The 15,293-nt window shown below is 45.4% G+C and overlaps 1 protein-coding gene across 1 annotated transcript in view; it reads left to right on the forward strand.

Annotated features, from left to right (window-relative positions):
* Positions 1-2,127: 2,127 nt before the first annotated feature.
* The window catches only part of LOC109883633 (semaphorin-6D), a 41,040-nt gene continuing 27,874 nt past the window's right edge, over positions 2,128-15,293 (forward strand). Inside the window, 2 exon segments of the mRNA XM_031812546.1 lie at positions 2,128-2,724; positions 15,074-15,250. Coding sequence (XP_031668406.1) covers positions 15,139-15,250 — 112 coding nt within the window. The 5' untranslated portion in view covers positions 2,128-2,724; positions 15,074-15,138.

The following is a 15,293-nucleotide window of genomic DNA, read 5'->3' on the forward strand; positions in this document are numbered from 1 at the left end:
AGAGTGTGTGTGAGGGGGAGGTGGGGGGCAGAGTGTGTGTGTGTGGGGGGGGAGGTGGAGGAGCAGAGTGTGTGTGTGAGGGGGGAGGTGGGGTGTCAGAGTGTGTGTGTGAGGGGGGAGGTGGGGGGGCAGAGTGTGTGTGTGTGTGTGAGGGGAGATGGAGGGGCAGAGTGTGTGTGTGTGAGGGGGGAGGTGGGGGGGCAGAGTGTGTGTGAGGGGGGAAGTGGGGGGCAGAGTGTGTGTGAGGGGGAGGTGGGGGGCAGAGTGTGTGTGGGGGGGGGGGGGGGGGGGGGGCAGAGTGCGTGTGAGGGGGAGGTGTGTGTGTGTTGGGGGGGGGGGGCAGAGTGTGTGTGAGGGGGGAAGTGGGGGGGACAGAGTGTGTGTGAGGGGGAGGTGTGTGTGTGTTGGGGGGGGGGGCAGAGTGTGTGTGATGGGGAGGTAAGGGACAGAGTGTGTGTGTGAGGGGGGAGGTGGGGGGGAATAATGTGTGTGGGGGGGAACAGAGTGTGTGTGTGGGGGAGGTGTGTATGTGTTGGGGGGGGCAGAGTATGTGTGAGGGGGGTTTACATACATCTATTAACGTGTTGCAAATGGACGGCCACTGTTCGGGTAAGTTGCCCTAGAATGACTTGACACGGTCAATAAGGACTTTCACTCCCCTCCCAGCCCCGTTCTTTGTCTGTCTCGCTCCCTCTCCCTCTCCCCCTCTCTCTCTCCCCCTCTCTCTCTCGCTCCCTCTCCCTCTCCCTCTCTCTCTCCCCCTCTCTCTCTCTCTCACACTTAGACCCACACACTTAAACAGACACACATTCTGATTCTCCAAATGTGCATCGAGAATCATCTGCTGCTTGAACACAGTCTTGCAGATTTGATGAGTGACTAAAGCATGTTATAGGAGTGACTGAAGCATGTTATAGGAGTGACTGAAGCATGTTATAGGAGTGACTTAAGCATGTTATAGGAGTGACTGAAGCATGTTATAGGAGTGCCTGAAGCATGCTATAGTAGTGTATGAGCCATGTCATAGACATTGAGTCAGTGAGTCCTGGGGTCTGAGTAATGTAAGGGCTTGTGGGGGATTTCCTTTCCTGATAGATTGTAACTGTATTTGTGTCTACTTCCAGTGCATCTCTCTGTCTGTATCTCTCCCCTCCTCTCCCCATCCACAACCCTCCTCGCCCCTCGTCTCCGCCTAGCTAGCCCTTCGTTATCCCTCTGATGTGATTCTCACTGACAAACTGGGTTAATGGAACAAATTGTAAGAATTTATTACCATAGGCCTTACCAATTGTTCAGTTCAGTGCATCGCTGGGCTCTGCATTTGTGTGTGTGTGTGTGTGCATTGTTGTTAGATCAGGGCATTACTTACTGGTGTGTTAAAGACAAATGTTTAAATCCATCAGCATCGTTGCGTGATGCACACATTTACTGTGGGATCCATTTGTGGAATGGCAGAAAGGGTACACATGGGTAAAGTACATGAATAACGATGTCTACGTTTCATACATAACCATGCATTTGGTCTATTGCATTCAACAACTGCAAGTTGGTGTAGAAAGGTCATAGCATTAGGCTAGCTGTAGTCCAGTATAGCAGACTGGAGTTAAATGGTTTAAAGATAGTTCCTTTCTCAGCAAGTCCCCCTTTCCCCTCCAAAAACAATTCTGCTGAAAATATTTACCAAGGGCTTCACTTACTGGCTGTGGGGGATGGGAGAAAGGAGAGGGGGGCAAGGCAGGGTCATGTGGGAAGGTGGGGGCCTCTCTCTTCTCTTTCTTTTCTCTCTCGTAGGAAAGAAAGCGGTCGGGGAGGGAGAGTCTCCAAAACCCACAGCCCTGGAGAGAGAGACGCGGAGAGGGAGAGAGATGTGGGAGGGACTGAAGCGAGAGCTCGGCCTATTGGAAGACAGGCAGAGCGCTGTGTGATGGATTGACTCAGTATGGATCGAGTTACACCATTTGCCGTGCATTAGATTGTTTTTCTGGCTGCCCACTGCAAGCTACCAGCGACCAGTTGGACTATTCGTGATTTTGTGATTGTATAGAAACTAAAAAGGATTTAAAAAATATATACCCGATGAGGTGAGTTTATTCTTTAAATCAGCAACGAGCAGCGAAAGTGCCCTTGCAAACTGAAGGGGAAAGGTTGTATTTGTTGCAAACTGAGTCGGCTTGTAGGGCTGCCCTGCACAAGTGGTGAATACTACAGAAATAGTTGTCGACTGGGCTATTTATACATGGGCTTTCTTCGTATGGGTTGCAGCCTATATAATCATAGTTTATAAAACATTATCGTTCTGCTTGTATCTCTTTTGCCTGATTTGTTCTATGTGCGCGCTCAGGGCTGAACGGAAAGCGCACGTCTCTTATTTACGTTTTCCCTCTGGTTTAAAAGTTAATAGTAAAGGGGGTGGGGAATGAACGTACGAGGGGACTGTAGCGCTATTTGATCACGGTTGAGCTTTGAAGATCAGTAAGCATTGAGCCGGGCCCAAGGACGCAGAGAGAGAAGGAGAAGTCCGCGACTCTGAATTAAAGTCCGCGGTCCGCGACTGGAAAAGAGAAGTGTGGAGACCATATGGCACTGGGAATAAGGAATTATATACGTTTATAACTCCACCAAATGGAATTATTATAATGGATGAACGTTATAGGGAATATAGCCTTCATTGGGATTGGAAGGAGATCTGCAATACGCTTTCATGAATCATTTTGGAACCACAAGGTAGGTTATTAGTGTTCATAATAAACCGTTTGAAAAGTGGGTAAAATAGGTTTGTTAAAATATATTTTCTTCTTCTAATTGGGCATTGGACTTTCTGTTAATTATCTAGACTACAATTGTTTGACTGTAGTTTTCGTCCTATAGAGATTGGTACAGAATTCACAATAGATTTCAGAAAACAGCACTTTATTGTTGGAGTGAATAAAGTAATCGCGTAATTAGTTTGTTGTCCTCTCATGGATAGATGAGCAAATACACATCATTATATTTACAGAGAATAAAATAGTTCACTATTGTTCTAATACTGTGGCGCAGATAAGATGGATGAGCCCTGATTGTTGATTTAAAGCGCAGGTGAGAGAAGCGTTTCTCACATTGTGTTGGGGTCGTGACGGTGTATAGGCATGTAAGCAATGGCAATAAGATGTGAACTTTCACATTCTCACACCGTGGACTTCTGGTACTCATCAACAGAACATGACCAGCGAAATTGCACCTTCATTGTGATTGTGAAACGAGATATTTTATTCGTTATTGGCGTTAGGTTGGATAGGTAGGCGACTACCTATACGTGTTATCCAATGGTTAATTTCATTTTGTCGGTAGATTGTATTTGAGTAAAATACAGGTCTAAACATGTTGGTAAATAGGGATTGTTGATTAGTCTAAATAAATCAGTGTTTCCTGTGAAGTAATCAGCCTTCGTTCCGTCCGCCGAGGTAGGGACCTTTTAGTGAATGCGCCCGCCTCCGAGCCCATCCCTGCATCCATGCATTAGTGGAACAATCAATTCTCTCCTCTCGCCATTACTGATGTGTCACTCCTCTGCTCTCCCTCACGTCTTTGTTGTCTTTCGCATTTCATGTGGAGTATAAAGGTTAGCACAGATCAATGTTGAATGCGTTCCCTCCCAGCCGGGACAATAGGTGTTGTGGAGCCGGGATGTGGCTTGGGTCCACCGGCACTAGAAAGCTCCCCCCACGCACTCTCCCTGGCCTGCCCTGTCCGCTAGGGTAAATAGACAGATTGTCCCGCAGCTCTGGATCCCTGAACATCTGTGTTGTAATCCAGTGAGAGGATGAATGGGTTAAGGTTAGGGGGAGTTGGGGTGCGGTAGTGTAGGGGTTAACGTCGGAGAATGAATCGGCGCTATAGAGTCAGCTAATTGAATGACAGCCGTGGAAGGACTGTGTCGGGAAGATAAGTTATTCAAGTCAATATTCACACGCTGTATGTTGTGTTTAGGAGGGCCACGCCTCGTTTAGTTAGACACATTATTTAGGTCAAATTAGCAAATAGTTGATGCCATTCTGATTTTTATGTGACATACATAATATCACAAGAACTAGATTGTTTTTGTGACTGAAATGATATGGAAAGTTGAATATAATTGTAAACCTTTGTTTTAAGGGCAAATGTAATCCAGTAAAATGATTCCCCATTCACCCTGGTCAATAGTAGCAGGTCTACAGGATGTCCATTCTCAAACCCATCAATATAGCAATATATTCAGGAATATGTTGGTGCTGAATTTGCATATAGCAGCAACTTGAACAGTTGACTTACATTAAGTGATTTACAGTAAACACATATATTCAGTATATGGCCCATGCTGGAATCTAACCCACTCTGGTGTTGCCAGTACCAAACCCACTCTGGTGTTGCCAGTACCAAACCCACTCTGGTGTTGCCAGTACCAAACCCACTCTGGTGTTGCCAGTACCAAACCCACTCTGGTGTTGCCAGTACCAAACCCACTCTGGTGTTGCCAGTACCAAACCCACTCTGGTGTTGCCAGTACCAAACCCACTCTGGTGATGCCAGTACCAAACCCACTCTGGTGATGCCAGTACCAAACCCACTCTGATGTTGCCAGTACCAAATCCACTCTGGTGTTGCCAGTACCAAACCCACTCTGGTGTTGCCAGTACCAAACCCACTCTGGTGTTGCCAGTACCAAACCCACTCTAGTGTTGCACCAGTACCAAACCCACTCTGGTGTTGCCAGTTCCAAACCCACTCTGGTGTTGCCAGTACCAAACCCACTCTGGTGATGCCAGTACCAAACCCACTCTGGTGTTGCCAGTACCAAACCCACCCTGGTGTTGCCAGTACCAAACCCACTCTGGTGTTGCCAGTACCAAACCCACTCTGGTGTTGCCAGTACCAAACCCACTCTGGTGTTGCCAGTACCAAACCCACTCTGGTGTTGCCAGTACCAAACCCACTCTGGTGTTGCCAGTACCAAACCCACTCTGGTGTTGCCAGTACCAAACCCACTCTGGTGTTGCCAGTACCAAACCCACCCTGGTGTTGCCAAAACCAAACCCACTCTGGTGTTGCCAGTACCAAACCCACTCTGGTGTTGCCAGTACCAAACCCACTCTGGTGTTGCCAGTACCAAACCCACTCTGGTGTTGCCAGTACCAAACCCACTCTGGTGTTGCCAGTACCAAACCCACTCTGGTGTTGCCAGTACCAAACCCACTCTGGTGTTTCCCTACAAAGTAATATTGTGCTGAATATGAAATTAACCAACGTTAACTCCTTTAATCAACTCCACTACTACTAACCCCCAGAGAGTTGGACAGTGAAGGGCCTCTACTACTAACCCCCAGAGAGTTGGACAGTGAAGGGCCACTACTACTAACCCCCAGAGAGTTGGACAGTGAAGGGCCACTGCTACTAACCCTAACCCCCAGAGAGTTGGACAGTAAAGGGCCACTACTACTAACCCCCAGAGAGTTGGACAGTAAAGGGCCACTACTACTAACCCCCAGAGAGTTGGACAGTAAAGGGCCACTACTACTAACCCCCAGAGAGTTGGACAGTAAAGGACCACTACTACTAACCCCCAGAGAGTTGGACAGTAAAGGACCACTACTACTAACCCCCAGAGAGTTGGACAGTAAAGGGCCACTACTACTAACCCCCAGAGAGTTGGACAGTAAAGGACCACTACTACTAACCCCCAGAGAGTTGGACAGTGAAGGGCCACTGCTACTAACCCTAACCCCCAGAGAGTTGGACAGTAAAGGGCCACTACTACTAACCCCCAGAGAGTTGGACAGTAAAGGGCCACTACTACTAACCCCCAGAGAGTTGGACAGTGAAGGGCCACTACTACTAACCCTAACCCCCAGAGAGTTGGACAGTGAAGGGCCACTACTACTAACCCTAACCCCCAGAGAGTTGGACAGTGAAGGGCCACTACTACTAACCCTAACCCCCAGAGAGTTGGGACAGTGAAGGGCCACTACTACTAACCCTAACCCCCAGAGAGTTGGGACAGTGAAGGGCCACTACTACTACTAACCCCCAGAGAGTTGGGACAGTGAAGGGCCACTACTACTACTAACCCCCAGAGAGTTGGACAGTAAAGGGCCACTTACTACTAACCCCCAGAGAGTTGGACAGTGAAGGGCCACTACTACTAACCCTAACCCCCAGAGAGTTGGACAGTGAATGGCCACTACTACTAACCAACAGAGAGTTGGACAGTTAAGGGCCACTACTACTAACCCTAACCCCCAGAGAGTTGGTCAGTGAATGGCCACTACTACTAACCCTAACCCCCAGAGAGTTGGACAGTGAATGGCCACTACTACTAACCCTAACCACCAGAGAGTTGGACAGTGAAGGGCCACTACTACTAAGCCTAACCCCCAGAGAGTTGGACAGTGAAGAGCCACTACTACTAACCCTAACCCCCCAGAGAGCTGGACAGTGAAAGGCCACTACTACTAAGCCTAACCCCCAGAGAGTTGGACAGTGAAGAGCCACTACTACTAACCCTAACCCCCCAGAGAGCTGGACAGTGAAAGGCCACTACTACTAAGCCTAACCCCCAGAGAGTTGGACAGTGAAGGGCCACTACTACTAACCCCCAGAGAGTTGGACAGTGTTAGGGGCGGTTGCTCCATTGTACAGTCCAGCCCAAAGCCTCTATTGTTCCTGTCACACCTGCAGCTCTGGCCTTTGTGCTTCACTACAGCTGAACTACCATGGAGCCTTTCTCTTCCCCCTCTCACCAAGGTATATGGAAAGAGCGAGTAAAGGAGACAAGGAGAGAGACAACTGTCTTTCTCCTCTTATACCCCTCTACACACGAAAGGAAAGAAAGAGGGAGGAAAGGAGGGACGTGGAGAGGAGGGAGGGATGGTGTTTCTTTGCCAACTCTCTCTGTAGCAACAAGTCAGGCTCTTCAGATGTAATCCTCAGTAAATACTGAGATGACTGGCTCATGTTGTTATTGAAGAGAAGGAGAGGGAGCAGTAATGGTTTCTCTAGTCTGCTCTGATGGAGGTCTGCTAATCGCCTGGCTGCTCGGTCACAAACTGATTACTTTCCCAAAGCCCTGATGAGGACAACAAAGTTATTTAGTACATCCAATTTGGCATGGCTGCACACACACATACACGCACGTAGGCAAGCACACACACATACACACACACACGCGTGTAGTCAGGCAGACACTTGCACACACACAGGGAATGCTACTAGTAAAATGTAATTGTATTCAGTGAAGTCCAGTAGAAGTAATACTACAGTTTGTGATTTCCTCTATGTTGTGTGTATGGCTGTGTGTTTTTGGTTTTACTATACTTGTGGAGACCAGAAGCCCTCACAAGGATACTAAAACAATTCAAATTTGGACGGTTCGATGGTCTCCACAAGGAAAAAATATATTTTAGGCTTAGGGGTTAGGTTTAGGGGTACAATTAGGTTTAGGATTAGAAATGGGGTTTGGGATTAGGGTTAAGGGTTTAAAGGTTAGGTTAAAGGTTAGGGAAAATATGATTTTTAATGTAAATAAATTCTTTGATCCCCACAAGTATAGTAAACCGTGTGTGTGTAACATAGGGCTGGGCTCGGTTGCCCTGGAGCAGCATCTATTGTTCAGTGGTGTTCTATTCACCCTGGTCATACTGATGGAGGGGTATTTACAACAACACACAGGGTGGGGTCATGGGGGTTACATTACTGCAGTCTTATTGTGTACCACACTTGATTGGGCCAATTCCTCCACAGCCCCAGTTGTACTGACCTGCAGGAGAAGAGACTGCTCTGGTGTTGTTTCTACAGGCAGAATGGGAACAGCGGGAGGGGAGGGAGTGAGAGAATAGAATGAGAGAAGGAGGATAGGGAGAGAGAGAGAGAATAGAAAGATGGATGGACATGGACAGAGAAAATGAGAGAGAAATAACTATACATACAGTATGTCCAACAATCACAGAAGCTGGACTAAATATACAGTACCAGTCAACAGTACCAGTCAACAGTACCAGTCAACAGTGGACACACCTACTCATTCAACGGTTTGTCTTTACTTGGACTATTTTCTACATTGTAGAATAATATTGAAGACATCAAAACTATGAAATAACACATATGGAATCATGTAGTAACCAAAAAATGTTAAACCAATTAAAATATATATTTAACAAAGTAGCCACCCTTTGCCTTGAGGAAAGCTTTGCACACTCTTGATATTCCCTCAACCAGGTTCACCTGGAATGCTTTTCCAACAGTCTTGAAGGAGTTCACATATATGATGAGCACTTGTTTCCTTCACTCTGCTGTCCAACTCATCCCAAACTATCTCAATTGGGTTGAGGTTGGGTGATTGTGGAGGGCAGGTCATCTGATGCAGCACTCCATCACTCTCCTTCTTGGTCAAATAGCCCAAATATCCTGGAAGCCTGGAAGTGTGTTGGGTCATTGTCCTGTTGAAAAACAAATGATAGTCCCACTAAGAGCAAACCAGATGGGATGGCATATCACTGCAGAATTCTGTGGTAGCCATGCTGGTTGTGTGTCTTGAATTCTAAATAAACCACAGACAGTGTCACCACCAAAGCACCCCCACATCATCACACCTCCTCCTCCATGCTTCACGGTGGGAACCGCACATGCGGAGATCATCCACGGTGGTTGGAACCAAAAATCTCACATTTGGACTCATCAGACCAAAGGACAGATTTCCACTGGTCTAATGTCCATTGCTTGTGCTTCTTGGCCCAAGCAAGTCTCTTCTTCTTATTGGTGTCCTTTAGTAGTGGTTTCTATTGCAGCAATTCGACCACGAAAGCCTGATTCATGCAGTCTCCTCTGAACAGTTGATGTTGAGATGTGTCTCTTACTTGAACTCTGTGAAGCATTTATTTGGCCTGCAATTTCTGAGGTTGGTAACTCTAATGAACTTATCATCTGCAGCAGAGTAACTCTGGGTCTTCCTGTTCTGTGGCGGTCCTCATGAGAGCCAGTTTCATAGCGCTTGATGGTTTTTGCAACTGCACCTGAAGAAACATTCAAAGTTCTTGAAATTTTACGGATTGACTGACCTTCATGTCTTAAAGTAATGAAGGGCTGTCATTTCTCTTTGCTTATTTAAGTTGTTCCTGCCATAATATGGACATGGTCTTTTACCAAATAGGGCTATCTTCTGTATACCAACCCTACCTTGTCACAACACAACTGATCGGCTCAAACACAGTAACAAGAAAATAAATTCCACAAATGAACTTTGAACAAGGCACACCTGTTAATTGAAATGCATGCCATACCTCTTGAATCTGGTTGGCAGAATGCCAAGAGTGTGCAAAGTTGTCATCAAGGCAAAGAGTGGCTACTTTGAAGAATCTCAAATATAACATATATTTATTTTTGTTTAACACTTATTTGGTTACTACATGATGCCACATGTGATATTTCATAGTTCTGATGTCTTCACTATTATTATACAATGTAGAAAATAGTAAAAGTAAAGAAAAACTCTTGAATGAGTGGGTGTTGTTTAAACCTTTGACAGGTATTGATATATATATGCAGAGAGAGGAAGTCCTGTCCACACTGATTGCTGCTCCCAGTCTGTAAGTTCTCTGTTAATAACCTTGTGCTACTTACAACTTTACCACAATGTAGGTGTTGGTCAGGTTCTGTGATTGAAACACTGCAACTAGAACAAGCTTCATAGGGCAACTTGGTGCAGATCCTGCCAATAACAAACAACCAGCCAACAACCCCCGCCACACACACACACACATACACACACTATACTTACGCACACACCCTCCTCTTGGTGTTTAAACAGCACGAGTCTGAGCCAACAACATCAGCAGTGGGAGAGTGATTGTAGGATACTGAAAAGCCCGTAATAACAGACAGAGAGAGGAGAGAGGGAAGGAGGGGGAAGGCTGAACAGGACAGAGTTGCGTGACTAGCTCTATTCCTGCGTCTCAGGGACTGTCGAGCCCCCCCCCCCCACACACACACACACACACAAACACTCGGCAGGGTAGGAATAGGATAGTGAATAGGGAACATGCTAGGTTGGCCTCAGATTGAGGGTAATTTTAGCAGGCTGACCCCTCCATGTCTCCCCTTCCTCTCCCTCTCTGTTCTGTTTTACATTAGAGCTGCTCAGGAACAACTGCTGCTCCACCGCTAGGCATCATGGGAAGTTACAGCCCAAGTGTTCCACAATAACAGAGAGAGAGAGAGTCTTGAAAGAAAAGAAAAAGAGAGAGGATAGGGAATGAAGGAAGGGAGAAAAAGAGAGAGGATAGGGAATGAAGGAGGGGAGAAAAAGAGAGAGGATAGGGAATGAAGGAAGGGAGAAAAAGAGAGAGGATAGGGAATGAAGGAAGGGAGAAAAAGAGAGAGGATAGGGAATGAAGGAAGGGAGAAAAAGAGAAAGGATAGGGAATGAAGGAAGGGAGAAAAAGAGAAGGGATAGGGAATGAAGGAAGGGAGAAAAAGAGAAGGGGTAGGGAATGAAGGAAGGGAGAAAAAGAGAGAGAGGATAGGGAATGAAGGAAGGGAGAAAAAGAGAGAGAGGATAGGGAATGAAGGAGGGGAGAAAAAGAGAGAGGATAGGGAATGAAGGAAGGGAGAAAAAGGGAAGGGATAGGGAAGGAAGGAAGGGAGAAAAAGGGAGAGAGGATAGGGAATGAAGGAAGGGAGAAAAAGAGAGAGAGGATAGGGAATGAAGGAAGGGAGAAAAAGAGAGAGGATAGGGAATGAAGGAAGGGAGAAAAAGAGAGCGCTAGAAAGAAGAAAGAAAGGAAAAATAAATAAAAATAATCCTTAACATGGGAGATGAATGATTTACCTGTGAATAAATGATTAACCGGTGAAAGGAGCCTTGTTGTATCTTGAGGCAGCCCTGAGGCAGTATAGTAATGTTCATATCATTTTCCCAGGGTTGATACTTTATTGATTGTATCTGTATTCATTGTTTTCTTCTTAGAGATTTAATTGTCAGTTGTTGTCTCGAGAACCATCTTGGACAACTTTTTGGAATTGATTTGAAGGTCTGAATTGTAGGGAGAGTAACAACCGCAGCGGGGATATTGCCAGATTTTGGCAATTAAGCTAGCATGCTAGCTGTTCTGGTAAACTTCCAGGCATTGTGCTAATGCTAGTTAGCAACGACTGGTGAAACTACAGTGCATTCAGAAAGTATTCACAGCGCTAGACCTTTTCTACATTTTGTTGTGTTACAGCCTGAATTTAAAATGTGTTCATTTGAGATTTGGTGTCACTGATCTCCACACGGTAAATACCCCATAATGTCAAAGTGTTATGATTTTAGAAATGTTTACAAATGAATTCAAACTGAACAGCTGAAATGTCTTCAGTCAATAAGTATTCAACTCTTTTGTTAAGGCAAGGCTAAATAAGTTCAAGAGTAAAAATGTGCTCAACAAGTCACATAATAAGTTGCATGGACTCACTCTGTGTGCAATAACAGCGTTTAAATGACTACCCCATCTCTGTACCCCAATACAATCAGGTGCGCACCTTCGGTTTTAGAAGTGGGGGGACATAACTTGTGTTATTTAAATGTTTTTTTTATCCAGTTGGATAAACACTCCAAACAACCTACCTGACCACATGGTCCTGGAGCACACACACGGTGCCTCGTTGTTGGACCACATGGTCCTGGAGCACACACACGGTGCCTCGTTGTTGGACCACATGGTCCTGGAGCACACACACGGTGCCTCGTTGTTGGACCACATGGTCCTGGAGCACACACACGGTGCCTCGTTGTTGGACCACATGGTCCTGGAGCACACACACGGTGCCTCGTTGTTGGACCACATGGTCCTGGAGCACACACACGGTGCCTCGTTGTTGGACCACATGGTCCTGGAGCACACACACGGTGCCTCGTTGTTGGACCACATGGTCCTGGAGCACACACACGGTGCCTCGTTGTTGGACCACATGGTCCTGGAGCACACACACGGTGCCTCGTTGTTGGACCACCTGGTCCTGGAGCACACACACGGTGCCTCGTTGTTGGACCACATGGTCCTGGAGCACACACACGGTGCCTCGTTGTTGGACAACATGGTCCTGGAGCACACACACGGTGCCTCGTTGTTGGACCACATTCCAATGATAACACACGGTGCCTCGTTGTTGGACCACATTCCAATGATAAAACGGGGGTGAAAGATGCGCACCTGCATACAATTATATGTAAGGTCCCTCAGTCGAGCAGTGATTTTCAAGCACAGATTCAACCACAAAGACCAGGGAAGGAAACTGCGTAGGGATTTCACCATGAGGCCAATGGTGACTTTAAAACAGTTACAGTGTTTAAAATGTCTGTAGAATCAGATAACGGAGGATGGATCAACAACATTGTAGTTACTCCACAATACTAACATAAATGATAGAGTGAAAAGAAGGAAGCCTGTACAGAATAGGCAGTAAGGAAGGCACTTAAAATAATACTGCAAAGAAAATTGGCAAAGACATAAACGTTTTGTCCTGAATACAAAGTGTTATGTTTGGAGCAAATCCAACACATCACTAAGTACCACTCTTCATATTTTTAAGCATGGTGGTGGCTGCATCATGTTATGGGTATGCTTGTCATCGGCAAGGACTAGGGAGTTTTTTAGGATAAAAATAAATGGAATAGAGCTAAGCACTGGCAAAGCACTGGCAAAATCATACAGGAAAACTTTTCTAACAGACACTGGGAGACAAATTCAACTTTTAGCAGGACAATGACCTAAAACACAAGGCCAAATATACACTGGAGTTGCTTACCAAGATGACATTGAATGTTGCTAAGTGACCTAGTTACAGTTTTGACTTAAATCGGCTTGAAAATCCATGGCAAAACTTGAAAATATCTGTCTAGCAATGATCAAGAACCGACTTGATCATTTTTTAAAAGAATAATGGGCAAATATTGTACAATCCAGGTAAGCAAAGCTCTTGGAGATTTACCCAGGAAGACTCACACCTGTAATCACTGCCACATGTGATTCTAACATGTATTGATTTAGGGGGTTGAATACTTACTTAGTGGTTTATTTTCCACATATATATATATATATATATGGAAAATAAACCACGAAGTATATATATATATATATATATATATATATATATATACTTATATTTTCTTCCATTTTGTCATCACAGAGTATTTTGTGTAGATCATTGAATTTTTTTTTTTAAATCCATTTTAATCCCACTTTGTAACACAACAACATTTGGAAAAAGTCAAGGGGCGTGGATAGTTTCTGAAGGAACGGTACCTTCGTCTTCCTTCAAACTGCATGCAGAGACATACAGATTGTACCCATGAGCTCATCTGACTCTGGGTAAGTAGAAAAAGGTCTTAATTGCCAATATCTCACATTACCCCTTTAAGTAGCTAAAGCAGCATGTCCCCATGTAATTGTCTCTACTTGTCTCTCTTTCTCCACTATATCAATTCCTCTTCTTCACTGATTAGGGTGAGGGATGAAATTACTGACAGTTGCAGATCAGTGAATCATTCGTTATAGATCTATGAATCGTTCTATATAGATTATATGAATTGTTCGGTATGGATCAGTGAATCATTTGTGTATGGGATATCCTGTAGCCAGCCTCATCAATGTGTGTTCGATCATCAGAGATCTTTCTGCTCTGATTCTTTCTGCTCTGATTTTCAGAACTCTAATTTCTCCACTAAAACCAGTAATTGAAGAGAAGAGCAGATCTGCTCTGCCAGCTGGCACTGGGCTGGTTGTGCAGTAGTGCATGTGTACCTCCATAGTGGCTGGTGATGCATCACTGTCAGTCATACAGCATGGTTTGACTCTCTCTGTGTCTCTTTGTCTCTCTCTGTCTCTGTCATCACCACAGTGATATAACTCTCCTCAGGCCACTTTAACAGCCACATAGATACCATAGATCCAAGGCTGTGTGTATTCAGCCAGCTAACAGTATTAGACAGGGAGAGTAGATTTAGTCTGCAGTGTGTTGATTGTTCCATCCGACCCCCTGCAGACATCCTCATTCTCATTGGTCATCTGTGCTGCTCTAACGATGACATCTAATATTTCTTAGATCTAAAGATATAATATAATGCTCCATAGGTAAACTGCTGTGGTGTGTTAACCTATAGAGGCTGTTGTAGTTAGTATAATAGTTCATATAGTTGAACATGTATATAAGCCTAGTGAGGCATACATCCTGACTGGATCAATCAGATACTAATGGGCTGGCCAGACAGACACACCGGCTGCTGCCAGTTAGCTCTGCTCTGAAGCAGGTGGACCTTGGGCTAATTGAAAACGTGTCAATACTGGTTTGCGTGTGTGTGGCTGTGTGTGCGTGCATGTGCGCAAAGAGATGACGTGCTCATCAGTGGTACTCTGGGATACTCTGCTTGTGTGCACACTTTTGTGTGTGTGTGTCTCAGTGTGCTGCTGGCTAATCCATCCCCGTGTGTGTGTGCGTGTGTGTGTGTGTGTCTAGTGGTAAATTGTGTATATCCGTTCAGACTGTCCACATTAATAATTTGTTTGTCTTATAAATATTTGACTGGACGTTCATTAATATGCACACACGTCGTCTCTAAAGGGCTGCCCTCACACACACACACACACACACACACACACACACACACACACACACACACACACACACACACACACACACACACACACACACACACACACACACACACACACTAGCTGATCAGGCCGTCCGAGGTACTGCTCATGTCATAAATGATCTCAACTTGAAACCACTAAACATTCAATCATGTGATCTACAATAGACCTGGGTACAATAGTCCCTGGTAAAAGGGGTTCAGAGAGAGCGAGAGAATGAGAGAAAAATGGTGTGTGTGTGTGTGTGTGTGTGTGTGTGTGTGAGAGAGAGAGAGATATAGAGAGCGATTACAGAAAATGACAGAGGAAAATATAATTTTCTTTGGTGATTTAGAATATACAGGTATTTGGTGTCAATACTGAAATCTGTTAGTTCTGGACATTCCTGACCATGTGTGTATCTGTATTTCATGACTGATCGTCTCTGTTTCCAGGTAACATCTTGTTGGGTGAGAACCAGGCAGGAAGGAGTGGTCTCAGACCAAAAGCAGCAACAGTCATGGTTTGGAGAGCAGGCCTTCTGCTCAGCATACTGCTAGCTACAGCCACACACACCATGTCTGCCAGCTTCCCAGAGGACAGTATACCCCTGGACGCTGTCGATGCACACTGTGAGTACACACACGCTGCACGTACACACACACTCAGGTTAGT

Source organism: Oncorhynchus kisutch, unplaced genomic scaffold (assembly GCF_002021735.2).
Source record: "Oncorhynchus kisutch isolate 150728-3 unplaced genomic scaffold, Okis_V2 Okis03b-Okis08b_hom, whole genome shotgun sequence".
Classification (NCBI taxonomy): domain Eukaryota; kingdom Metazoa; phylum Chordata; class Actinopteri; order Salmoniformes; family Salmonidae; genus Oncorhynchus; species Oncorhynchus kisutch.